The 27,231-nt window shown below is 43.4% G+C and overlaps 1 protein-coding gene across 4 annotated transcripts in view; it reads left to right on the top strand.

The window, feature by feature from the left end:
• The window catches only part of phldb2b (pleckstrin homology-like domain, family B, member 2b), a 102,330-nt gene that overhangs the window by 65,451 nt on the left and 9,648 nt on the right, over nt 1-27,231 (top strand). For 2 of the 4 annotated variants that reach the window (XM_084049168.1, XM_084049171.1), the window contains 11 exons: nt 1,995-2,459; nt 5,911-6,051; nt 6,789-6,926; nt 9,838-9,966; nt 12,165-12,320; nt 13,889-13,999; nt 14,933-15,022; nt 16,303-16,443; nt 18,359-18,496; nt 19,252-19,351; nt 21,086-21,236. In XM_084049168.1, the coding sequence (XP_083905294.1) occupies nt 1,995-2,459; nt 5,911-6,051; nt 6,789-6,926; nt 9,838-9,966; nt 12,165-12,320; nt 13,889-13,999; nt 14,933-15,022; nt 16,303-16,443; nt 18,359-18,496; nt 19,252-19,351; nt 21,086-21,236 (1,760 nt within the window). The remainder of the gene's footprint in view (nt 1-1,994; nt 2,460-5,910; nt 6,052-6,788; nt 6,927-9,837; nt 9,967-12,164; nt 12,321-13,888; nt 14,000-14,932; nt 15,023-16,302; nt 16,444-18,358; nt 18,497-19,251; nt 19,352-21,085; nt 21,237-27,231) is intronic. The other 2 variants (XM_084049169.1, XM_084049170.1) reach the window with 2 other exon arrangements.

Here is a 27,231-nt window from a genome sequence, read left to right as displayed (position 1 = left end):
CAACCAAACCCCTCCTTCTATCGTCAAGTCAAATACATTTCTATAGCACATTTAAACACAACAGCAGTTGACCCAAAGTGCTCTCCAAAACAAGAGCAAAAGAAATAGACCTTAGTCTATTCACAAAGCAAATATAAAGGCATATAACGTAGTAAGAAAACAAATAGAAACAAAGCAACAGCAAACAACAACAGACAATGACCTCAAACTGTGTTAAAAGCAAGAGTAAAAAGGTGGGTCTTCAGTTTGTATTTGTCTCAATCTCAATGGTGGGGCTTATCGTTCTGCCCCCCACCCAGCCCCACCCTCTTCCTCTATCAGATATTATTTACACACAGTGCTTTTCATCCCATCCCCAGGAGGGCTTAACAGCCGAACTTAGCCTCCTTGGGGGTATTTTGGCATGTAGCAGCCTCCATAGCTCGTACCCTCTCTATAGTTTGACTTGGGGGAGGCAGAATCATGGAATGGACTGACAACTATTGAGGTTTTCCCCGGAAGAAATGTAATAGACCAGATTTACAGATTAAAAAGGATTGGATTGTGTTAAGAATATAGATGGCTTAAGAAGGCTGTTAACAGAGTCTCAGACCAAACGAGGACATTTTAACCTGAGGCCACCATGCTTCCACAGGTAACCTGACTAATGGATATGTGTGAGAATACCTTTTGACTCACTAGTTGTTATTCTAATGTTCCCTTAACTCATTAAGACCGGGAACGCTTCTGTGTCATTTTAGATTTCTTTGGCTATTCAAAAATAGCAGATCTACAAGCTTCAAACATTGAAAATGTGTGCAAATCTTTGAATATATATATTTTTAAAGCGAACATTTGTAACTCAAATCTTTGCTTCATGGGGGGTCCCTGGAACAAAACATTTTGAGATGGGGGGGGGGGGGGGGGGTCTACGGCCAAATGCATATCTAGAAATGTTTTCTAAATCCTAACAGTATGTCGCTATATCAGTGGTGCTCCAACTTTTCCATGTCAAGCACTCCCAAAATGATATGTATTTGGCCGCGGACCCCCATCTCAAAATATGTTGTTCCAGGGACCCCCAGAAGCACAGATCGGAGTTAACAATGTTCACTTTAAAACATATATTATATATATTCAAAGATTTGCAAAAGAATTCCACGATTTTTCAAAAGGAATTGTAGATCTACAAGCTCATAGCGTGGCACTCTATGCCACGCCATGAGCGTGTATATCTGCTATTTTTTGAATAGTCAAAGAAATGTAAAGTGACAAAGATGCGTTCCCGGATTGAATGGGTTAACTTGAGCATGTCTTATATCTTAGTGTTTTGTCAATTATTTGGGGGCCAACTTGCAGTATCCTCACGGCCCACCGGTTGAGAACCACTGATGTAATCTAACAAGGCAAAGACTGGTGTCCGAATCGAGAGATTCAATGCAAGTTGTATTGATTTGCTTAGCAGAGATATACCGTATGGCTAATTGGCTATCAGATATTTGAACTACATTACATTCGTTTGATTCATCTCACTTTTAGACAACGTAAACACATATTCCACAGCATGTTATGGTGCAATGAATGGTTGTTTACATCTCCAAAACCTTCTCCCTCAAGGACATGACGGATAAACAATCCAAAAATACATTGGCATTTTGCATCAAACTATTCTATATAGTGTTATATAGTTGATGCCTCGTTCATACAGGTTGATGTGTGTGTGTGTGTGTGTGTGTGTGTGTGTGTGTGTGTGTGTGTGTGTGTGTGTGTGTGTGTGTGTGTGTGTGTGTGTGTGTGTGTGTGTGTGTGTGTGTGTGTGTGTGTGTGTGTGTGTGTGTGTGTGTGTGTGTGTGTGTGTACGCGTGTGTGTGTGTACATTTGTTTTCATGTTGTATGTGTCAAACTTGTCCAACTGCAGCTGGAAAGTATCTAATCATAGGTTCTACTGTCTGTCTGTGTGTGTTTGTGTGTGTGTTCGTGTCCGTGTGTGTGCGCGAATGTCTTGTTCACCACAGGAGCGCCAGCGTCTGGAGACCATCTTGTCCCTGTGCTCGGAGCTGGGCCGAGCCGACAGGGACGGATGCGACGCGGACTCCAACCCCGGCTCGGCCGTGGCCGACCTCCAGAAGATCAACCGCGAGCTGGAGAAGCTGCAGCTCAACGACGACGACTTGGACGACGATCTGGACGACGACTTGGACGCGTCAGAGTCCGTCTTCTCCGACACCTCCTCCATGGTCAACGCCATGGTCAACGGCTGCACCTCCTCCTCCGGCGGGAACAACGGCCACCTCTCCTCCTCCGCCGGCTCGGAGAACGGTTTCTACGACGACGACCTGCCGGCGCATCAGCAGCGGCGGAGGACGCGGCGCAGCAGCGGCGGTCAGCACCATCGCGACAACAGCAGGGCCGAGTCGCCGGTGGTCAGTCTGCGGAGCTCCGCCCCCTCGCCCACCCCGCGCATGCAGAGGACCAATGAGGTTAGATAAGTAGGGGGTTTCTCAAAGTGGGTTCCAGGGGCTCTCAGGGTTCCTTTAGGAGGGGGTCTCAATTGACCCTTACAAGTCTGGAACTCTGACAGTATACAAATGGAACGAAATGGACGGGTCCATTTGGTTCCATTTGTATACTGTCAGAGTTAAAGGGATAGTTCACCCCAAAAAATATCACACCCAATTTGATGACCAGCGGCGTCTCCGGTAGGAGACTCAAAGTGTCAACTTTGAGTCTCCTACCGGAGACATTAGCATCTTTCCGCTGGTCATAAAATTATTGGCTTCGGAATGCGACAAAAAAAAAAAAAAATCTCCACGAATTCAAGTCTCCATTGGGTGTGTAAAAGATAGGAAAAAAAGGAATTTTAGGGGTGAACTATCCCTTTAAGGGGAGACCTTGACATAGGTTGGCACAACGATATCCTGTACATGCACATACAGCGTCTCCTGCAATCTCTATATTTAGTTAATTTTAACATTCCAAGAATGAATGAGGGACGAGAACCTGGATTCCCAATGACATGTCACATATCTAGAATGTTTATTCAGATTTCCAGAATAACGTTAATTATCAAATATAATGAATGTGCATACATTTGTATTGATGCACACAATCTCATAGGTCTTAGTACAGCGTTACGTGAGTGCAGTGTCAGCTGTTAACAAGTCACTGTAGGAAGGCCTCATCAAAGCTTAATCAGGCTTAACCACATGAACCCTAACGTCCCTATTCTGGGGCAAACATTCAGCAAAAATAGCATAGCTGCAAGCTCACAACACATTACATTTGTGAGGTTGTAGATTAGCTATTTTCGGCGAAGGTATTTAGTGGATATTGAAGAGGGAGGGGACCAGTATAGAGACCTGGGGGACTCCAATCAACTAGGTGTATATGGCATGGGACTTCCAACAGGGGGTCCGGGACCCCAAGGTGGTCCTCAGAGTTACTACGGGGGGGGGCCCACATCTTTGTTTGATAGGAACTTATTTGATTTTTTTTTTTACATGAACCGCTTCCCTATTCTTTGGGGCAAAAGTTTAATCACAATTTTATACAATATGTAGTGGGGGGTCCCTGCTTCATCTCTCTCTCAGCTAAGGGGTCCTTGGCCTGAAAAACGTTGGAAGATCCCTGGTATAGGGTGTAATCAGGAAGCGTCATACTCTTAGTTTTTCTCTCTGGGAGAGATGAAAGTCAGAGAGATCAGTCCTTGTAGGGCTTGTGCAAGCACACACACGTTTTGCCCAAGTACAGGTGCACACACACACACACACACACACAGATATTTACAGTCCACTTATTAGATTAGAAGGGGCCTGAAAGTGACCCTTGGCAGCTGGCGTATGTGCATTTTGGAGTGCATGAGATTTTGCACTTAGCTCATGTGAACAGCTGTCCCTCCGTTGCTTGGAATGTCAGAATGTTTGAGTGATTGTAAATCATCCTGTGCTTTAGCACAACTATACTCTTACCCAAATAACCTTGTTAGCATTGATTGATTGATTGATTGAATACTTTATTAACGTTTGATAACAGTACATGTAGTACAGTCAAAAGTTATTCTTAAAGGATAACACAAAAAGCCCCAGGGGCTTGTTTTCATATTGGTCCATTGTACGCAAGGCAGTTTGTGTAGACCCCTCCACAGTGTCTTTGTTTGATGTGTGCAGTGAACAATCTGTGCAAATATAAGCCGTATGCTTTGCAGATGGCATGTCAAATCAATTTGTAAAATCGTCTGTAAAATGTATCCGTGAAAAACTAAAACCGTCAAGAGAAGGGGGGTGTTGAGGTGATATTGGGGGGGGGCGTTTGTATTTCTTCTTCTTTTTTAGCCAGTTCAGTCAATTCTAGTGCACATCATATCGTTGTTGTCGGGCAGAAACCTTGTATGTCCATATTTCAACTTATGTTTCCCCCCCCCCCCCTGTAAATTAATGCCCTACTTCACCATACCAGAGCGTCACACAAAAGTAGTGAAAATAGCAGATGTATAAGCTCGCAAAGCAAAGTGTTGTGAGCTTGTAGATCTGCTATCGTCACTTTAAAAGAATGTTCCACCAATAATAGAAAAGGAATGGTTTTGGACATACAAAGTTTCCGCCTGACAGCAACTTAGCTTGGATTCAGTCTTCCCAATTCCCAACTTTGGCCGCTCATAAAAGCACTATTTTCAATATGCCGGCGGTAAGGGAACTGGATATTGAATAGGAGGGGGGGGGGGGCACACTGGTCCAAAAAAAGGTAGAGACCCCACTGCTATAGATGCCCACTGCTTACAGTCTGTAGTTGCTAAGGAGACTTGAAAACCCTTGTAAACATCCAGTCAGCTGTTTGTTGGAAGGGGTAGAGAGAGGCTCAAAGCAAACTGAAAACAACCTGAGCTGCTTTCCAAACCGGATGCTCACAAAGGTTGGAACTTTCAATGCAGCTGTTGTGCAGCGGTCCAGTGCTGTTGACAGCATGAAACCATGCACACCAGTGCTTCCCAAACGACAAGTCCAGGTCCAAAAGGTTACTAAAAGTTTTTTTGTTAACCCATTGAGACCTGAAGCCGGTTCTACATGTCTCCTAAATCCCAACAGTATTCTGAAAAACGTATGTTTCTATATCAGTGGTGCTCAATCTTTTGCATGTCAATGACCCCCACAATTATATGTATTTGGCCGCGGACCCCCATCAAAATATATTGTTCCAGGGACCCCCCAGAAGCAAAGATTTGAGTTAAAAATGTTCGCTTTGAAAATATATATATTCAAAGATGTGCATACATTTTCACGATTTTTCAAAAATAGCAGATCTACCGCGCTGTGAGCTTGTATATCTGCTATTTTTGAATAGCCCAAAGTGTAAAATAATGCTTTTTAGCTCAAATCTAAAAATAGACAGTTCCAGGTCTTAATGGGTTAATGGACTAAATCAGTACTTTGTGCGCTCTCATTTCCCAATACAGAAGCAGACTGTTTATCCTACATTATTTTTTAAACTACTTTCAATCTGTTGTCCCTTTAATAAAACAAAACATTTTTTTACAAAAAACAATTACCTAAAATAGCCGATGTTCAATTTTGTTGCACTGTGACATGCTGTTTTCACTTGCCCATTGGTCTGCTTTGGACACAAAAGGTTTGAAAACCACTGATCGACAGTATAAAGGAGTTGACCCCATGCGTTTAATTGATAGTGTACAGATGGACAGGAAACCGGGAGAGAGAGATGGGGAGAGACATGCAGCAAAGATCGTCGGGAACGGGACTCGAACCCGCGATGTACTGTCAGGCTACATTAGAGCCTAAGTGCCCGTCCGGGCCTATCAGATACATCTGAATGATTGCGAATCTCTGTCATTGGTTTATTGGTTTTCACAAAGTTCTCCTCAACAATAAAGAGCCCAAATCGTAATTTAACCTGTCCTGTGTATGACGTCGTCACCAGGTAGCGGACGATGGCGCTCGCCGGCGTGCGCAGGAAGCGAGGCGCGTGGAGGAGGAGAGGCTGCAGGTGCTGAACAACATGGAGGAGCTGGAACAGAAGATCAAAGAGCTGGACAACCAGATGGACGAGTCCGTCAGAGAGGTAACGGAGATGGAACCTCAACGAGTCTACTTCAAACCTGTTTGAACACAATGCACACAGTAGGGGCTGGGCGATATGACTTCAAATCAATATCACCATTATTTCAACCCTTTGCCTCGAATAATGAACTATTATGAATTATTAGAAATAAAATAAAATGTTTTGTGTCGATTCGTTGATATATAAGAAAAAATTTAGACTATTCAATTAACCTTCATGAGCAAGATGAACTTGCGTTTTCACTAACCTTTAAAAAATCATAGAATATTATTTTTCACAACGATCCATCCACCGATTGCTTTAAAAGACGTATCCGAGTCTTGGAGAATCGGGGGGGGGGGGGGGGGGGCTCGATGTTCGTGCCGTCGCGAACATCCGTTCCATAGTTATTGGCAGTTGAATGTAGGTTGTTTTCGACAAAAAGCACCAGAAAGCGCTCAAAGCAGAGAAAAGGGCATTCTTCCAAATCCATTAGAATGGAAGTGAATGTGGCTGTTTTTTTTTGCGATCACGTGATTTGCCGCTTCGCTGTTCGCAAAGAGCGCCATCTAGCGTCTTAACACCGAAAACACATCAAACACGTCATTGACCTACAAACACGAATGAGTCAATTTGTTCTAAATATCGGTTTTGTTATATTTTCTCACCAGGTGCGATGTAACCGCCACCGTTTGAGTGTTGCCAACTGAGGTTCAGAGATCCATTGATTGATTGATTGATTTTCTGGCTGACTGCAGGTGGAGGTGGAGAGAGCTCTGGTGGACGCAGAGCAGGAGTCGGAGCTTTCTGCTCTCCAGCAGGAGAAAGAGTCTCTGGAGGCTCTCCACAGCAAGCTGGACGACCTGGAGAGCAAATCCCAGCAGGAAAAGGAGAAGGTAATGAACAGGACACACAGACGCATGTTAAATACGTGGTTGAGCGGAGTCCCTCGCGGCTCTATACTAGTGTCTTTTCTGTTTTCGCTCTACATTAAACATCTTCGCTGAAAATAGCCGATCTACAAGCTTACAACGCGTCCGCGTTGTAAGCTTGCAGATCTGCAATTTTCTATTAAAGGTTTGCCCTGAATACGGATGCTGGGGTTTGAGTGGTTTTAACACTGTAAGGTTTTATGTAGGGATTTGAATAAGCCACTCCTCCACAAAATGGATGACCTCCAGTAAAAGAACGGTAAGAACTGAGATTTCACAAACTGTTGGCTGACTACGAGACACACGGAGGAATAGTCACCTAAGATGCTCCATAAATGCATCTTCAGACTTTGGTGGTTGAGAATGAATTATCTGCAAGCAGTGGTTGAATGGCTGAATGCATTTCTATGTTTTTTCAGGTGTTTGTAAAGAGGTGTTACAAGATAATACTGTTTTAATAACACCATGGCCTCCCTGTACAATCTTTAGATGTCAATGCAGTGTTCATTGGTGAAGCTGCTCTATACACAAGCTGGCTGCTTGCGTGCATGTCCTAGTGTGGTGACGCCTGCGTTTTTTGGCTAATAGCGATCCTTACCTCACCTACTTTAAATATGATATCGACAGTTTGTGTGCTTTTTGGAAACAATGACCACCCTAATAGGGGGAAATCACAAAATGCCCAATAAATATGAAAAGCTGCTCTTGTGAATAGGCTATCAAATATAAATGTACTTGTATTGACCCCAAAAGCAATTTAACAGGTTTACTGCCAAAGGGGAGAATTCTCCCCTTTTCAGTCAGTGGTGTTAACCGCCAAAGGGGAGAATTCTCCCCTTTTTTTTTTCTTTTTTTTTTTCTAAAATGTTTCTCTAATTTTTGGGTATTCATTTATTTTTGTTATTCACAACGAATTAGGAGATATAAAATAATAATAAAGAAAAGAAAAAAAAACATTCACTTCAATGTTAAAAATTAAACGGACAAGTAATTCACATTCTTTCTATAAAAAAATATATAAAATGCTGGCAGTGGGTGAGTACATTATGAATAAACCCTGGCAGACAGGTTGCCCACTCAAATGGTACCGATATCTGGTCTGGCCCATGACTACTCATTGGTCTACTTTTGACTGGACACACATACATACATACATACATACATACATACATACATACATACATACATCAATGTATAGATACGTACATACATACAGTACATACACAGTACATACATACACATACATACTTACTAACGTACATACAGTAGATACATTCTGTAACTGTTCACACAGACAAACCCTGTTCCTGTAAAAAAGAAATACACCTATATTTATGTAGTAAAGGAGCACTTCACCCATTTTCTTCATATAATTGGTCCTCACTAATACTTATTATAAAGTAGATGGCACCATTTCTGTCTACTCACTCTGTGTCTCAGAGGAGGGCTGTGGACAGTTCAGAAACCTGCCTATACATGACATCATCGAGTTTGGTAATTACTTGTAAGATATATAAATATATATATGCGTGCATATATACCAAATGGAAAAAAACATAGATACAGACACACTGACATACATTTCACGGGACATGTGACTAACTGGTAGGTGTTAATCCTTCTCCTGGTCCAAATATACAGCTGCTAATGCTGCCAGGGTATAGCAGTCACCGCATGACACACACTGCCCCTTGCAAGGAGAACCCTGTGTGTGTGTGTGTGCGCGTGTGTGTGTGTGGCTGGCACTTCTCTGCTGGGTCGAGTCCTGGCCTGCTCCTAATATTTCCCTGAAGCCCACAGCTGGTAAATCCATGATAAAACGCCGCACCAACGCTATTTACAGACAGGAAGAGCATCAGGAAGAGGTATTAGATAGGGTTGCTTCTCCGCAGAATAGGTGAAGTTGTGAGAGGCTGTGTATGGGTGCAGAATCTGGTCGTGTGTGTGTGTGTGTGTGTATGTGTGTGGTTGTGGTATGTGCAGTGAGAACCATTTAATATGTCTCTCAACCCATTAGAACTCTAATTAGGTTCTCAACGTCTGGCTTGGGGCCCACCCGGGGTCTGTAACTCAAATCTTTGGGACCCCAGTCTACACTGTACAATTCTCAGTGTTCATTTAACTCTGAGAGTGTACACATTTCGTACATTTGGTACACTCTCAGAGTTACAGAGTCTTAAGGGTCAATTTTGACCCCTGGTGGTCCCCGGACCAGACGTTGAGAACCAGTGCATTAGAACCATTCATCATGTCCCTTCCTCCATCTCTCCTCTTCATCCCTAACCCCTCCCTCCGTCCAACCCCTCGTTCCCATTTCCTTCCACATATCTGCCTTTTTCTTCCTCCCTACCTTCCTTCATCCCTCCCTCCCTCCTTCCCTCCCCCCCTCCCTCCTTTCCTCTCTCTCTCTCTCTCTCTCTCCCTCCCTCCCTCCCTATCTACTTCCTCTGCTTCTAGGAGAGGAGTGCCGGCAGTCAATCTTGCAGTCCCAGTTGTCGTAGTAACTAACTGTGCTTCCCAGTCCTTACTAACTCAGCCATCCTCTCTCTGTCCTGTGTGTGTGTGTGTGTGTGTGTGTGTGTGTGTGTGTGTGTGTGTGTGTGTGCGTGTGTGCGTGTGCGCGCCTGCGTGTGTGTGTGTGTGTGTGTGTGTGTGTGTGTGTGTGTGTGTGCGCGCGTGCGTGTGTGTGTCTGGTTGTGTCTGCATGTACACATAAATGAATGTGTGCATGCATGTACTGTATGTATGTACCCTATGTGTACATATATACATACTGTATGTGGTTGTTGTTGTTGTGTGTGTGTGTGTGTGTGTGTGTATGTGATTGTTGTGTGTGTGTGTGTGTGTGTGTGTATGTGCTTGTTGTGTGTGGCAGGCCAGTGAGCTGTTGCTTGCAGAGCAGGGCAGAGTAGAGAGGTTGGCTCAGAGTGTGTGCGAACAGCGCACCCTGCTGGACAGCTGCCCTGAGGCCACCAAGGAACCCCTTCAGGAACAGCTAGCCAGGGTCAGTGGTACTACACGCACGCGCACACACGTACGCGCACACACATACACACACGCACGCCATAGCATACGCATACGGGCGTGCGCGCAAATGAACTCACACACTCACGTAATAAACACGTGTGTATTTTGCATGCAAAGAAAATATCACACACAGGCATGTGTCCACACACCTCATGAATGTTCACACAGCCGTCCAGATATACATCAAGCATGCAAACATGCATGAATAAACACGCACACAAACACACACACACACACACACACACACGCACACGCGCACACGCACACGCACACACACACACATACACACATACTCACACATACTGTACACACGCGCGCACGCAGATACATAGTTATTTTTGCTGGGGCATCACCCTCTCTGCTCACTCACCCGTCTCTATCTTCTTTCACCTTGTCCCTCTTCTGTATTCTTGACTTTATTATTCAACATTTCCTTGAATCTTGAGTCAAGAACATGTTCATTCTAGTGGCTCACCTGTTGATTTGCAATGAATTACAGATTCTTGATCTGAGATCGGGTATAGCATTTTAAAGTAATACGCTAGTTTATGTCAATTAAGTGCTTCAATTAATCCTACCAGTTATGTAATCAGTTTTATTGTGAACAGTATTTGCAGTATTTCAGATTTCAGATCTCATGTTGAAGTCATGAAATCAGCAGTGAAATTGCCACAAAGAGCTAATTTGCAACTCAAATTAAGTGCATATCTTAATTTGACCTAGCCAGTGACCTTTGCAAGCCCAACACTGTTTAACCACTTGAACCCTAGCTTCCCTATTCATGCCGTAATAGGTGAACGTTGGGTCGACAAAAGGCGAACTTTCCGCGAAAATAGCCTAAATATCTACATGCTTACAAAGTGCTGCACTGAAACGAGTTGTAAGCTTGCAGATATTTTTGGCAAAGAGTGGTGTAGAGGGAAAATAGGAGGGACCACGTACAGACCCCTGGCGGACCCCAGTCAATGAAGCACACAGGGTTTAAGTGGTTAAAGTTCCATCTTGAAGGAATGCTGATGTGCCATGTTGCATGTTGACTGAAAGCACCGTGGTTATGTTCTGTTATTACTTTATGCATGACCAGTGTTGATGGGTCAACCGGGGTACAGTCTGTCTGTCTTTTATCTGGAAATAAGAAAGCTCTTTTGTGAAATGTCCTAAGCAGCTTCGTGTTGCTGTAGTGTAGAACATTCTTAGAAAATGAGCAGAATGAGCTCAGTTAGGGGCCGTGTCCAAGAAAGCATTTCTGAGCAGAAGAGTGCTTTGGATATCATGTGCAGAACGCGCCTTACAAGCGCATGGAACATTTATTGACGGCTGCAGCGTTCGAAACTATCAACCGTTGATGTGCTTCAACGTGTCATCTGCATTATTAGCACAAATATTAGCCTAGCTGAAATAACCGCAAACATGGACTTCTCGTGGTTGTGCTAAGGATTCAATATCAGGTTGAAAAAAATCACTGGGTTGTCAGACACAGCCAGGAGGATCAAACATGACATTGATGAGCATTTTGGTAAAACTAAATGGACACAGTGAGTGCTGAAAGCGAGGTGCGGTGCTCGGACGATGAGTGCTCCAGCGCGTCTTTTGCATAGACGCATGGCAGAAAGGCTCTGGCAGCTCCAAAAATGCTTTCTGTGGACACGATGCCCCTTAGAAAGAACAAACACCTTCATAGAACAGCTGTCAGGAGGAGAAAACCTCATTCCTAGAAATAAAAAAAATCTATGTTATTAATAATAATGCTTTCTGAACAATATCTTCTTTGAAGTTCCTTTAGGTTTCCTGGGTGCTTAACTTCATAACTATGACTAAATCTACATGGTATACTGTAGTATACCATGTAGATTTAGTCATAGTTATGCAGTATGCATTATACAGCATGCATTGCATGCAGGGATGATTTGTGCAGGACTGTCTCCTCCTCATGTTCAGTGTTGCTGTGTGGGAATTTTAAATGTCACGTAATCAATTTCACTATCGGAACATATTGAGTTTAATTGTTTGCTTTGTGTGTGTGTGTGTGTGTGTGTGTGTGTGTGTGTGTGTGTGTGTGTGTGTGTGTGTGTGTGTGTGTGTGTGTGTGTGTGTGTGTGTGTGTGTGTGTGTGTGTGTGTGTGTGTGTGTGTGTGTGTGTGTGTGTGTGTGTGTGTGTGTGTGTGTGTGTGTCAGGACTGCGAGGTGCTGGAGGCAGAGACCAAGAAGTTTGAGGACCTGGAGTTCCAGCAGCTGGAGAGGGAGAGCCGTCAGGACGAGGAGAAGGAGACTCACACTCAACAGATCCTCCGAGACATCGCTGACCTCCAACGCAGTACTGTCACACGCAAGGTACACGCCAGGGTCATTAGATAAGAGTTCACTCAAACTAACCAAAGGCCCAAAACTAGAACTGAAAAAAGAGAAGAAAAACATTTTTAGTAAGTGATTTTTTTTTAGTTTATTTTTTAAAATATGTGTTAAATAGCTCTATATTCTGATAGTGCTCATTGTACTCATTGAGTGTTTGTTCAGTAACAAGAGTCTCCATGTCTCTCCTGCTCTTTATTGAACAGAAAATGCATTTTCAGGCTGGGATATCAATTGTATCCAATCAGGATAGAGAACTCAGTCAGGATACAGATTAAATAAGTGACATTGGAAGTGATGACACCCAAGAAATTATCGGAACAAAATTGGAACTGGAACACTATACAAATTAAGCTGATAAATGGGTACTCTCTCCTGATTGGCTGAAATTGTGTCACCTACCTGAAAATAGAGAGACACGGAGACTCCTGTTACTGAACAAACACTCTATAGCAATGATTTCTATCAGAATGTGAAAAATATCACTTACTCTATCTTTAGCTGAAATAAAACAAGAAAAAAAACAAGGCTTTACAAAAACACAAATGATGCGAAGCTCGCGGAGCTAGTTCAGGCAGGCAACTCAAGGAGAGCGCCAACCTGATCAGGTGACCAGTCACATGCACTCTTCTCCTGATCTGGGTGGTTATTTAAACTTCTACCTGCTCATTCTGGCTTCTCTCTCTGGCTGCGCTGTCATGCTGCTGCTGTTGCTCCTCTGCTGTCTGTTGCCTTGCCTCGCTGTCTGCTGCTGATCATCAAGCTTGCAACCGCCTCCCCGGCATCCACCTGTAGGCTCTGTTTCTAGATTCCCCTTGGGGGTCTTAATTCATTGCTGAATGCTATTTGGCATGTAACATTTATTAAAATGTTCATGCTTACAGGGAATGAATAGATTCAGAGCCCTGACGCCAAACTATGCTTCTATATATCTATGCTCAAGTATGCTCAATACAAATATATTCTAAATCTAATCCAAGAGTTGTCTGACTGAACTGTATTCGGCTATTTCCTGCACCAGAAATAGCCGATCTACAAGATCACAACGCGTTGTGACCTTGTAGGTCGGCTATTTTCGGCTTTAGTTAAAGGGTTAAAATTGGGTTAAAAATAACAGAACATTTTGAAAATGGAATTCATATAATCCCCAATTTGTCCTCACAAGTACAGTAATGCAAACGTGTGTGTGTGTGTGTGTGTGTGTGTGAGTGTACGTGCGTGTGTGTCTCTGTGTAATTCCAGACCAGGGCATTCCAGCCCTATTTGGTTTAAAGAAAACCCCATACTCCTCTGAAACACATTTTAAATTACAAAAAATGTCAAACCCACATAAAAAAAAAGATGTCCTCCATGTTTATTAAATTATTATGCATCGCTCTGGTGGGCCAAAGAGGACAGACAGTCCCGTATTTGAACTGCTGCTTGGGTTCAAAAGCAGCGTTTGAAAGGGGTTTTTGCATACTTGTAGAGAGCCCATTGAACGGGTTGTGTTTTCCTGCTGGTACCAGCAGGACCACATGTTAAAACAGCCTTGTATTGTTGTGTTGTAGGAGCGCTTGCTGACTCTGAAGAGACAAGTGGGTCAGATTACCCAGCAGACCCAGCGAGAGAGGGACAACTTCCTGAAAGAAAGGAGCACCCTGGAAATGATGCTGCAGAGCGTATGTACAATTTACAATTACAATGTAGGCATTTAGCAGACGCTCTCATCCAGAGCGACTGACAATAAACAAGGTTAAACACATACATCGGAGGGACAGTGTAGCGGTGCCTCAGTAAACTAGTATCACAGGTAAACCAAGAACCTAGTATCAGTCTGAACAATATACTTTGAACAAAATCTGTACAAGTAAAGGATAGGATAGGTAAACGATGAACCTAGCATCTGTCTAAATAACATGCCATCTAAATTTGTAAGTGCACATTTGTGTGTGTGTGTGTGTGTGTGTGTGTGTGTGTGTGTGTGTGTGTGTGTGTGTGTGTGTGTGTGTGTGTGTGTGTGTGTGTGTGTGTGTGTGTGTGTGTGTGTGTGTGTGTGTGTGTGTGTGTGTGTGTGTGTGTGTGTGTGAGAGAGAGAGAGCATGCATGCACACACTGTAAATGTGTGTTTTCTATTCATGTAATTTAATCAGACAAGTTCAAAAGGTATCGACTGAAATATTCATATGTGAAGAATAACTGCCCAAGAAGTATTCTAGCTCATTTCCCATGCGTCTGTATTTGATTAACCACTTAAACCCTGTATACTTCGCTGACCAGAGTCCCCCAGGGTCTATACTACTAGGTCCGCTCCTTTTTTCCATGTGCACCAAATCTCTTCACCCAACACAGCCAATCTACAAGTTCACAATGTGACACTTGGTGAGCTTGTAGATCTGCTATTCTTGACAAAATGGTCGCCTATTTTAGCCAAATGTTCACTGGTTAGGACATGGCCGGAATAGCTAGGGTTCATGTGGTTAAGTGATTTCCCTATTCTGAATTGACATCTCCCTCCATCCCGTTCTTTCTTTCTTTCTTTCTTTCTTTCTTTCTTTCTTTCTTTTCTTTTCTTTCTTTCTTTCTTTCTTTCTTTCTTTCTTTCTTTCTCTCAGGAGAAAGAAAACCTGTCCATTCTGGAGAGAAAACACGCAGAGCTCACCGGGGGGCGGGGCTTCTCTCTCGGCCACGGGACTCTCAGGGAGGTACGTACCGTAATGTCTGCCAGCTGTCACTCAACAACTGTCTCATCCAATCAGGTTTTCCCTGAACTCTCTTGAGATCTCAATTCTTCTCGACCTTCTCTCTTTCTCTCTCTCTTTTCTTTTTTTCTCCATTCCCCCATTCTCCATTCCGTAGGCCTCATTGGCTGACGTGTGTCGGTCACATAGAGACCATTGCCGAGACACGGTCTCCGCCTCTGCTCTTTCGCCTTGTCCTGCCAACCTGCAGGCCCTCTCATCTCTCATTTCCTCTCTCTATCTCAGGAACGCAGAGGTACACTTCCTGTTCCCCCTGTTGTCTGTCCTGCACTTTTCCTTCGAGTTTTATTTTTTCCTGCTCCCTCTTTCATCCTTGCTTCCTTCCTTCATAGTATTTCTCTGGTACCCGGAACAGTGGGCACCTGGTATTTCTGGGCACCTTTTCTATATATATATATATATTTATTTTGAATTTATATTTATTTTATAAATGAGGGGACAAATACATATAACATATTTGTAATTACATTTAAGGCCCACATTTCTATAAATGCTACAAATTCCTACAAAATCTGTGATATCCAATCATTTCGGGGATAAACAAAAAATTAAAGGGTCAATTTAGGTCTGATAATGATGTATACTTGACCATTTTCCAAAGCATACATTTATTCTTAATTTGTTTACTGTACATTTAGAAAAAAAAAACAGCACATTTAACATTGAGGTGCCACAAGGTTTAGGTGCCCATTGGACCTGTATCCCTTTCTCTTAGTTTTTTCTTTCTTTTTAGTCTTTCATGTTCTCTCCTTTATCAATGGTAGGCCTACTGGACATGAAAGTGTTGAAAGTGCCTGTGATAGGCAGTCATGAAGGAAGAAAAGAAGGAAGAAATAGATGAATCCAAGGGAGGATTTATCTAGTTGTAGGAATTTAGGGGAGACAGGCCTTTTTCCTTGATCCAGAGCTCATACTCACACATGTACTGTATGTCTATAACAACGAGATAACCAATTTAATGCCATCAAAATTACTTCTGTGTGTAATATGCCTGTTTAATACATTCTCTGATTTCTGCTTTGAAACTAACGAGAATGCAAAAACATATAAATATATGGAAAAAAACACCTGCTGCATCATTCTAAATTCTAAAACAACTAATTCTGAAGTTTTAATTCACTGTGCATTACTAAAAATGTCTATATGGCTGAATCACTCCATGCTATGCCTCACCCTCTACCCCCCCCCCCCCCCCCCCTGTTTTTCCACATGGTACGTTCCAGGGTTATGTGACAGTCAGTGAAATCAATGAGCTTTACTCCCAGCTGGGGGGGGACTCTAAACCCGCCCCGGCCAACCCCTCCCCTGAGTCTGAGCCTAGCCCCTCCCCCGACGACAGCGCCCCAAACCCTGCGGAGGACGAGGTGTGTGTGTGTGTGTGTGTGTGTGTGTGTGTGTGTGTGTGTGTGTGTGTGTGTGTGTGTGTGTGTGTGTGTGTGTGTGTGTGTGTGTGTGTGTGTGTGTGTGTGTGTGTGTGCGTGTTTGCGCAGATTCTTTGCGCATCTTAGTGTGCAAACCAAGGTGCAGAATAGAATATCGTTGCTGTTGGGCAGAAACCTTGTATCTTCATATTTATCAACTTGTTATGGTTTTTATCATATGAAAGGAACGGTTTTGGACATACAAGGTTTCCACCCGACAGCACTTTGTACTTTGTTGACCTTGTTCATCCTTGTCTCTCGCCTCTCTCTCTCGCACGTTGCATTTTCTGACGCACTTCCTCTCTTTTTTTCTTTTCCAAGCTCTCTCACTCTTCCTCCTCTTGTCCTCCCTCCTCTTCTTCCTCCTCCTCGTCTCCCTCCTCCCGTCTGAAATCCCGGCCCCGCCCCAAAACGCCCTCTGTTCATTGGCCAGAGAACATGGTGACTTACCGAGACCCCTCCCCTCTTCCCGACTCTCCCCCTCCCCTGCTCCCTGTCAAAAAACACCACCACCGACTGAGGCAGGTAAAAGCTGGTATAGGTGTCCGTCTGTCTGTCTGTCTGTCTTTCTGTTTGTTTGTAGTTGCTATTCCAGTGCATATTACCGGCTTAACGCGACAACTCGACTACTAATTGTAGAGCATTGGTTCACAAACTTTTATTATTTGAAGGATCTTCAGTTTGATATGCATATTGGGCCCACAGAGCCCCATAACTCTCGAGTGTACAAAGGGAACCAAATTAACCCTACTGGGCTCACCTGCTAGTGAGGAGCCCCCACCAGAAGGACATAGCACCCTTGCGGTGGTGGGCAGGTACTTTACCCCTGTGCCGCCAGAGAGCTATTCTCGCTGTACTTAGTTTTCCGCTGCAGATAGCACTTTACTTTACTTTATTTATTTATTTGGTCGGGAGTCAGTGCACAACAATGAACACTATGCCAGGTGTAATACGTACAATTGAGCAAGTGTAAATATGCCGGATTTAGCATCCATAGTCCCTCAAAAATCATGAAAACAAAACGGGCATCACAATATAACAATACAATATAACGGTTCCATTCCGAACAAACTTTGATGGAGAGGACATCTTGTCTAAAGGTGGTCCGCCATTTAAACAAATGTGGACCTTGTTCAGTACACCTGTGAGACTGGATGAAGTTAGCTCAGCACTCTTTCCATGTATGAAGATGACCTTATCATCGGCATACATGTGTACATTAAACTCAGGACACAGGTCAGGCAAATCATTGATGTATAAAGATACAAGTAAGGGTCCAAGGATCGAACCCTGTGGGATACCAACTGGATTGACGATGTACAGGGATTTGACACCGCTGACCATAGCACACTTTTTGTTTACTTTTTGATTGATATGACTTGAACCATTGAATAGAGTGGAGAAGTTGAAATAGGTCCATTTTGTTAGGAGAACGTGGTGGTCAACGGAGTCAAATGCCCTCCTCAGTGTAGAGTGGTCATCATAGCGTAGGGGAGTGCTAAACAGTCAGTAGTCTGCTGTGTTTTCACAACACCTTTTGGTATCAGCAGAGTTCACTCTGAACCTTGGTACCTTGGTACTTTTGTCTAAATAGAAAGCAAGCCAAAAAAGGTGAGTTGTAGAGTCGAGTTGAGCCGGTACCATGCATGGAAAGCACCATGTACTGTATATCTGTGTTAGCGTAGCTGTGTTTGTGCATGAGAAAGTGACAGAGTGTGCACATCTCTTTGTGGAACTGAGCTGTACACGTGTGTGTGAGACGGTTTGTACATGTGTGTGATGGATTGAATTGTAAAGTCATGCCATTTGTGTGTGTGTGTGTGTGTGTGTGTGTGTGTGTGTGGTTGTGTGTAATCAGCACTTCCGTTTGCTGGAGGAGAGGAGGAGGTGCGATAAGGAGGGCGGGGCCCATTTGAGTGACACGTTACCCAGAAAGAAAACCACGCCCACCATCCCGCCCCAGTTCACCTGTTCTACACTGGGACGCAGCTACAAGGTTCTCTCTCTCTCTCTCTCTCTCTCTCTCTCTCTCTCTCTCTCTCTCTCTCTCTCTCTCTCTCTCTCTCTCTCTCTCTCTCTCTCTCTCTCTCTCTCTCTCTCTCTCTCTCTCTCTCTCTCTCTCTCTCTCTCTCTCTCTCTCTCTCTCTCTCTCTCTCTCTCTCTCTCTCTCTCTCTCTCTCTCTCTCTCTCTCTCTCTCTCTCTCTCTCTCTCTCTCTCTCTCTCTCTCTCACACACACACACACCCTCCATGCCGTTATCAGACTCTTGCTGTGTCCCCAATTCCAAACTATATCGTCGCTGTCAGGTGGAAACCTTGTATTTCCAAAAACGTTCCTTTTTCAAACAAAAGTTAAATGGTGAAATTACCGTAGCTATCGCGACTACTTTTGTGTGACACTTTTACATGATGAAATAGGGCATTCATTTACGACAAAACTTAAAAAGTTGATATATGGATATGTGAGATTTCCGCCCGACAGCAACAATATATTCATATACATTTTGTGGAGAAAAAATACTATATTTTCCTGAGATGTAGTGGGGTAGTAGTAAAAGTACTGAAGAAAGTAAAAAATACCAAAAAAAAATTCGACCGCCCATGTGATGTTCGGAATGACGTCAATTTGTAGTTATATCGCATCCCTTTCCGGAGAAAAGTTTGGACGTCGTGAAGGAGTATATATTGCGCTTTATTGCAGCAGCAGCGCTTATATTTCAAGCCTTTCTCTCACTGTTTTGTTCCTGCACAGTGCCACCAGCCCCTGACGCAGAGCTCCAGCTGTGGCAGCATTCTACCCAGAATGCTCTCCGTGTCCAACAAGGAAGCAGAGTCTCGACGCCTATATAAAGGTACACACCCATAAACACAAGGTTCACAAATCGTCGCTGTCGCTTGGCAGTCCAAAACCGTTCCTTTTTGTCATTATTTTAAAAAACGATTTAAAATAGTGAAAATAGCTGTTCTACAAGTTGTGAACAAGAGTGTAATTTTGTGTGACACTCGTGAGGTTTCTTTTTACACACATCAATATTGCACACATGCATAAACTGTACCTACCTACATAAACACACTCACTTTCTGGAATGTCATGTGAAAATGCACCATATATGGTCACATCACAACCTCATTGTGTGTGTGTGTGTGTGTGTGTGTGTGTGTGTGTGTGTGTGCATGTGTGTGCGCGTGCAAGCACGTGTGTGTGCAAGCGTGTGTGCAAGCACGTGTGTGTGTGTGTGTGTGTGTGTGTGTGTGTGTGTGTGTGTGTGCGCGTGCAAGCACGTGCACGCGTTTTTGTGCAAGTGCGTACATGCGCTTGCGTGTTTGGGTGGATTGGAGTGTGTCCCCTTTGTTTATGTGACCTTGAAGATAGTGCAGGAATGTGCATGAAGGGGCACAGTTTAACAAAACGTTGTCTTGCATGGTGTGTGTGTGTGTGGGGGGTAGCTACATTAGCATTTGATAAATCTGTGCAACTCATAACATAATAAAATACAAAATGATAGTTTTCTGAACACAAACATCGTGAAATTGCTCAATAGCTACAATAATCTGTCAAATACATAACCTTTCTCACCACATGGGCAAGTCCGCATAATGTCTCAAGGTCAATGTAGGTCATACGCCAGACAACTCACTTCTGTTCTTACTGACATGTTTAATATGGCTCTGAGTGACATACGGTAAATGTGTCCGCTGTGGTCATTCCTGTCCCCCCAAAAACACAACGTCACTAGCTTAAATGATTACAGGCCTGCAGCCATCGGCACACCCTCATTTCGCTGCTTGTACCTGCATTATTAAGTGACAAATAAACCCCTCTTGATTCTCAGAGGCAACACAACACCGATTTTTAGCTGTACAGTTGATCCTGGCCTAGTAAGTTGGTCCATTTTTATCTGGCCTTTTGGTCCCCTGAGCAGGGTCATCAGACGGGTGTGTCTGGTGTCCGGGGCTGATGGTATCGGATGTGTGCGTGTGTATTCTTCCTGTAGCCATCAAATGAAGAGCAGCTCTCTTCAAAGTACCTCCAGCAGTCACACGGTCACTGCTCTATCAAGGCTGACTTCGTCACGTGGATATCTTATTGGATTTATGTTCCACTTATCCTGTTTTGGGGTCATTTGGGACATTTTTGTGTGGAATCACAGCATCATTTGTTTTTGTTGTTGTATATATCCTATTGCACTCCCAAACTCTTTGTAAGGGAGTGTTCTTTTTTTCGGACGTGTTTTGAACCGAGACTAGCCGTGCGTTTCAGTGGCAGAGAGTGTCGTTTTTTTTTGTGTAGCTCGTGTTTGGTGTGTATACTCTTTACACGTTTCACGGTGGCGGGGAATTGCGATCCGAGGTCAGTGCCCTATGGGCAAACTATAGTCCCAGAGGGAGGGCCACACATAGGTAACACACACACACACACACACACACACACACACACACACACACACACACACACACACACACACACACACACACACACACACACACACACACACACACACCACATGTAGTGCCTGTTACTGAGTGTGTTACTGTGTGTGTGTGTGTGTGTGTGTGTGTGTGTGTGTGTGTGTAACCGTGTGCAGGTCAGCCAAGCTCCCGGGCCGCCTCCCAGACCAACGTCTACCTGGACCCCTACGGTTACCGTGACAACCAGGCCTTTGACACCATGAGCGTGGACAGCTCCGACTCCATAGAGACCAGCATCTCCGCCTGCTCGCCCGACAACATCTCCAGGTGTGTTTGCGTGTGCGTGCGTGTGTGCGTGTGTGCGTGTGAGAGAGAGGCAAGCATTTCCTGTCTGTCTGCCCAAGTGGACATCACTTAATCATAACTCATTATTTTTCTGTATTTGTCAGACCAACATGTGTTCACTGTGTTGCTGTTCCTCTCTGTCCTTATTATTATTTTTTTTTTAACCCATTAAGACCTGAGGCCGTTTGTACAAAATGTCAAAAATGTCTTCTAAATCCAAACAGTTTTTCTGATTATGTTGCTATAATGTCATGTTTTCAAACTTTTTCATGTCAAGGACCCCAAAAATGATTAGTTTCATGGACCCCCCAGAAGCAACGATTTGAGTTACAAATGTTTGTTGGAAAAAAATACATATTCAAAGATTTCCACAAATGTTCATGATTTTTTCAAAAATAGCAGATCTACAAGCTCATGGAGCGGCACTCGGTGCCGCTCTATGAGCTTGTATATCTGCTATTTTTGAATAGCCAAAGTGTAAAATAAGGGTTAAAGTGGTGAAAATCTAATGGGTTAAAACCATGAAAAGAAAAGTAAAATGAACTGATGAATAGGTACTTAAAGTGCACTACGTTACTTGACCCAAACAGGAACACAATGGATTGACTGATCATTAAAATAAACATGCTCTGAAAACGCACACGGCCCACCCTTCTGACCACTGAAGTGGGCCCCGATCCAGGAAAAGGTCGAGATCCCACTGCTCTCAGAGGAGATTGGAAGCGATGTGACCCCTCACAAATAAATATGAAATCTGGGGAAGGAATCGTATTTCCGGAGCAACAGACTCAGACAGAGATGAAGGAACAAAGAAAAGACTCATTTCTGTTCTAATGTAAAACATGGTGTGCTGAAAGACAGAGAGAGAGAGAGAGAGAGAGCAGCAGAGAATGAGGGGCGAGTTAATGTAAAGAGTCTGTGGAGGTTTCTTCCCGCCTTTCTTTCATGATTCCCTCCTCGGAGAATAGGCTCTGTAGATTTGTGCGTGTGTGTGTGTGTGTGTGTGTGTGTGTGTGTGTGTGTGTGTGTGTGTGTGTGTGTGTGTGTGTGTGTGTGTGTGTGTGTGTGTGTGTGTGTGTGCACTGCAGTGGTGGAAAAAGTACTCAAATGTTTTACTTAAGTAAAAGTATCAATACTGCAATGTAGAAGTACTCTGTTCCAAGTAAAAGTCCGGAATTCTAAATTTACTTGAGTAAAAGTACCAAAGTATTGGTCTCAAAATGTACTTAAAGTACCAAAATGTTTGAAAATAGCAGATCTACAAGTTCACAACGTTGTGAGCTTGTAGATCGGCTATTTTCAAATAGCCTAGGTATAAAATAGGGCTAAAGTGGTTATGTTCTATAATGTAATAATTTGCATCTGCAAAGTAACTAGTAACTTAGGTTTACTGTGTGTGTGTGTGTGTGTGTGTGTGTGTGTGTGTGTGTGTGTGTGTGTGTGTGTGTGTGTGTGTGTGTGTGTGTGTGTGTGTGTGTGTGTGTGTGTGTGTGTGTGTGTGTGTGTGCGCGCGTGCTCGTGCGTCTGCTGTAGTAACAGAATTCTGCTGCTTGTGTGCACATGTGTGTTGCAAGGGTGCCCTGATTAGTGTTCTAGGGTTCAAGTTACAGAATGAGGAAAGCTTTAAGCAATGCATTTGTGTGTGTGTGTGTGTGTGTGTGTGTGTGTGTGTGTGTGTGTGTGTGTGTGTGTGTGTGTGTGTGTGTGTGTGTGTGTGTGTGTGTGTGTGTGTGTGTGTGTGTGTGTGTGTGTGTGTGTGTGTGTGTGTGTGTGTGTGTACATTCAACCCCCTCAGGTTTAGATGAGCAGGGCAAAGCAGTATGCATGCAGAGGTAGATTTCGGGGGGCTCCAGCCCCCCTGTCTTGGACTAAAACCATGTGTGGTGCAGCTCTTCCTCTGTAACTCACAATGGTTCAGGCCGTTCTGCCCCCCCCCTCCCTTCCCTGTTGATGTGAATGGTACAGCCTGTGTTCTGCAGATAGATTTGGTATGGTCTCTCTGAACCCATTTGCAGGTTGACCCCCTCTCCACAGTCAAAGTGGGAACACATCGGCTCTGTGATTCTCAGCTTGGGCTGCATTAGGATTGTGTTGCGTTTGTACTGGATGGAGCTTTACCTGAAATGGATTGGATTGGATTTGACTGGAATGGGTGCATGGGGGGGGGTAAACTGGATGAAATAGAAGTTCAACGGGTTTTGAGCACTTGAAAATACTCAGGGAGCGCTTCATTCGCCGCATCCCGCCAGCGAGGTGTTCATTCTTGAGGAGGAACACATGTAGCAATTAACCAAACGCTCGTGGAATAGTGGGAATATTTGAAGTCTTAATTGAAATCCACGCCGGGCCAGATTTGACCTGGGCTACGATGACCATGAGTGTAGTTCCTTCTCATAGACGGAGGTAAGAGCAGTGGTGTAAAGTAACTAAATACATGTACTCAAGTACAATTTTGAGGTATTTTTTACTTTACTGGAGTATTTCCAATTTTCTGTACTTTTACTTCTACTCCACTGCATCTCAGAGGCAAATATTGTACTTTTACTCCACTGCAATTATTTGAAAACTTTAGTTACTTTGCAATTATCAATTATTATATTATAAAACATTAACCACTTTAGCCCTATTTTATACCTAGGCTATTTGAAAATAGCAGATCTACTGTACAAGCTCACAACACGTCGCATTGTGAGCTTGTAGATCTGCTATTTTCAAACATTCTAGTCCTTTTACTTTTGGTACTTTAAGTACGTTTTTATGCCAATACTTTTGTTCTTTTACTCAAGTAAATTTTGAATTCTGGACTTTTACTTGTAACAGAGTATTTCCATATTGCAGTATTGGTACTTTTACTTAAGTAAAACATTTGAGTACTTTTCCCACCACTGCATGGCTTTATCGCATGCTGAAAATAGCTGATGTGCAACACGTTGAGAGCTTGTAGATCGGCTGTTTTTTTGGCGCGTGACACAGCCACGCGTATAATTCAAATGTTAGCATTCCGTTGGAGAGGATGGATAATGATGGAGTGAGTGATCGTGGGGAGGAAAGAGGTGGGGAAACGAGGGATGGAGAAGAGATGGATACAGTGCTGGAGTCTGTCCCTCCAGGATTATGCAGCATTTGTTTAACAAAATGATGGCATTTGCACCTTTTGCGGCGGGCTTTCACTAAAGAATGCAATTGAACATGAAGGGTTTTTGTGCCACTTTGAAGAATTGCAACAGTAATTAGAAATGACAATGCAGCAGCAAAAGTGCATTTCTTTTGGGGCTATAATTGTATTGTACCAATAATTTGGATGGATTAGTAATGATGGTAGATTAATCGATGAAGAATGACTAAAGAATTGTTCATGTGCCTAAAAGGTTTTGTCCATGTTGCCTAAAACACACAAATTTGTCTCGATAAGCAGAACTGTAAAACATTTTATCGAAAATACGTGGACATAATAGCAGGGGTTGGAGAAAAACGCAAAGTTTTGCATAATTTTATGTGATGCCATAATTGCATAATCCTGGCGGGACTGACTAGTTGATGTCACACATTGAAAACAGTAAGACAATGAGATTAGTTGCTGGTACTTTGGGTTAGGCGTAGTTTTTTATTATTATCATAGAATATTGACATAAACAAACAGACTTTTAATGTCGGTTGCATTGTCAATATTTGTGATCACTATTGCATTGTTTTAAAGTGTGCAATGTTTTTGTAATGTCCTGAATGTTCCTTTTTTGCCTTTAATGTAATGTGTAGCAGTTATCAGTTACTGTAACCCCGGAACAATGAATCAATTGCCTGTCATTGCAATAATTGGAGGGAGAGTTGGATATTCCTGAATCAGAAGGAGGAACATCCATCTCCCCCTCTCTCCAATTATATAGGAAATCGTTTTTGGAAACACGTACTACCATGTAATACCGTAAACAGTTTTCATATTGTGCAGCTAGGTGTCATTTTGTCAAAGTGTGGGCTGGATGTGTGGATTAGACACCAAACGTCAATGCAACCCTCACATTTCTCAGCAGCCAAATACTTTTTTTATCTCCACTAAAACACAAGAGTGTATTTGACAAAGTGTCTGTTAACCATTAAGACGCATGTAATTTTTTTATTTGAGAAAAAAAAATCGCGAAAGCGTTTGCACATCTTTGAATATATATTCTTTTAAAGCAAACATTTCTAACTCAAATCTTTGCTTCTTGGGGTCCCTGGAACAAAATATTTTGAGATGGGGGTTGCCGGCAAAATACATATAATTTTGGGGGTCCTTGACATGAAAATGTTTGAGCACCACTGATATAGAAACTTACGTTTTTCAGAATACTGTTGGGATTTAGAAGAAATTTGTAGAATTGGCTTCAGGTCTTAATGGGTTAAAAGAAACAGACATACCAGTGGTGGTCTAACTTTACTTGCATTGGTCTGACTAATAGTGAAGTCTCAATGCCAGTACAACAGTTTATTGTCCACGTTAAAGTGTCGTTGTTTGAAACAGAGATATTCCAGAGAGCGGGAAAGAGTTCTTTCCTTTCATCCTCTCCCCTCTCTCCTTCACCCCTGCTTTGTTTTCTCGGCTTCTCTCTCTTTTTCGCTCATCCAATGTCTCTCTTTATTTTTTGCCACCCCTCTACTCTCCAAACCCTCCCCTCTTTTCTCTGATACACTTCCATGCTTTATTTTTCTCTCTCTCTCTCTCTCTCACACCATATATGTCTATCTCCTTCCTGTACACCCCCCCCCTCTCTCTCTCTCTCTCTCTCTCTCTCTCTCTCTCTCTCTCTCTCTCTCTCTGTGTGGTTTGTTTAGACTAAGTCTAATGTGCACCATTCATCTTAACAATGTTGTGACAGCAGCACTGAAACACATTGTGTATCGGTTTACCACACACACACACACACACACACACACACACACACACACACACACACACACACACACACACACACACACACACACACACACACGCATTTCCTAGGCCCAACTGGGAATGCATGTCATGTGTATACCAGCTGCTATGAACTGGTAGATCTGGAACGAGTCTAGGTCTGCTGTGCTGGGACACACATAGACAGTGCTGTCTATCTAGGTGCTGGAGGCTGAGAGAGAGGGAAATCAGGAGATGGAACGAGAGAAGCAGGGTGCAAAGCTTTGAAGAAGAGAGAGAGGAAAAGTAAAAGGGAGAAAAGCAAGGAGAGAGAGAGAGAGAGAGAGAGATATGGTCTGATCCCCTGATTGCCTTAACATCCTGTTCACAGATCCTGTTGATTTCCTCTTTGATCCAATGCAAACAACCACTCGCTCTCGCTCTCTCTCTCTCTCTCACGCACACGCACACGCACACGCACACGCACAGTAATCAGTGTATTCTGTGCCTTTGGTTCAAATGCCAAACAGAATGCTCTGCGAAGCTATGATGTACAGCAGGGGTAGACAACCTTAGGCACGGGTGCCAACATTGGCACAGGGGAGGGTGATCACTGTATAAATTAGAGTTTAAGTGGTTTTAACACAGAAAATAGCAGATCTTCTATTTTGACTGTTTGGGTCAAAATAGAAATGTGACGCACACGTCACATTTCTATTTTGGCTCTTGAGCTAAAACGTTTGGGAACCACTGCATTAGGTCACTTGGAATCAGGTATCATGGCTTCGTCTGTCCTTTGCAAAACAAGCCATACAATTAAGATGAGGGATGTAACTTTGACTTATCCCAGGGGGGTTAAAGGTGGTGTAAGTGATATTTCTTTGTTGAAAAATAGCTCTATATTTCCTTAGTAATCATTGCTATACTGTAGGTGAGTGGCAGAGACTCCCAGAGATGGGAGGAATAAGGTGAGAGAGAGAGAGAGAAAGGGAGAGAGAGAGACAGTGTGGGGTGCACCTGTGTGGGTGGAGTGAATTAGGTGTAGTGAGAGAAAAGAGGAGAGGAAAGAAAGACGAGAGGGAAGGAGCCAAGGAGGTATAGTTTAATTCA

The sequence above is a fragment of the Gymnoscopelus microlampas genome (assembly GCF_963454915.1).
Source record: "Gymnoscopelus microlampas genome assembly, chromosome: 22".
In the NCBI taxonomy this organism is placed as follows: domain Eukaryota; kingdom Metazoa; phylum Chordata; class Actinopteri; order Myctophiformes; family Myctophidae; genus Gymnoscopelus; species Gymnoscopelus microlampas.
The sequence above is the reverse complement of the archived record's forward strand: the minus strand, read 5'-3'. Positions and strand labels throughout refer to the sequence as shown.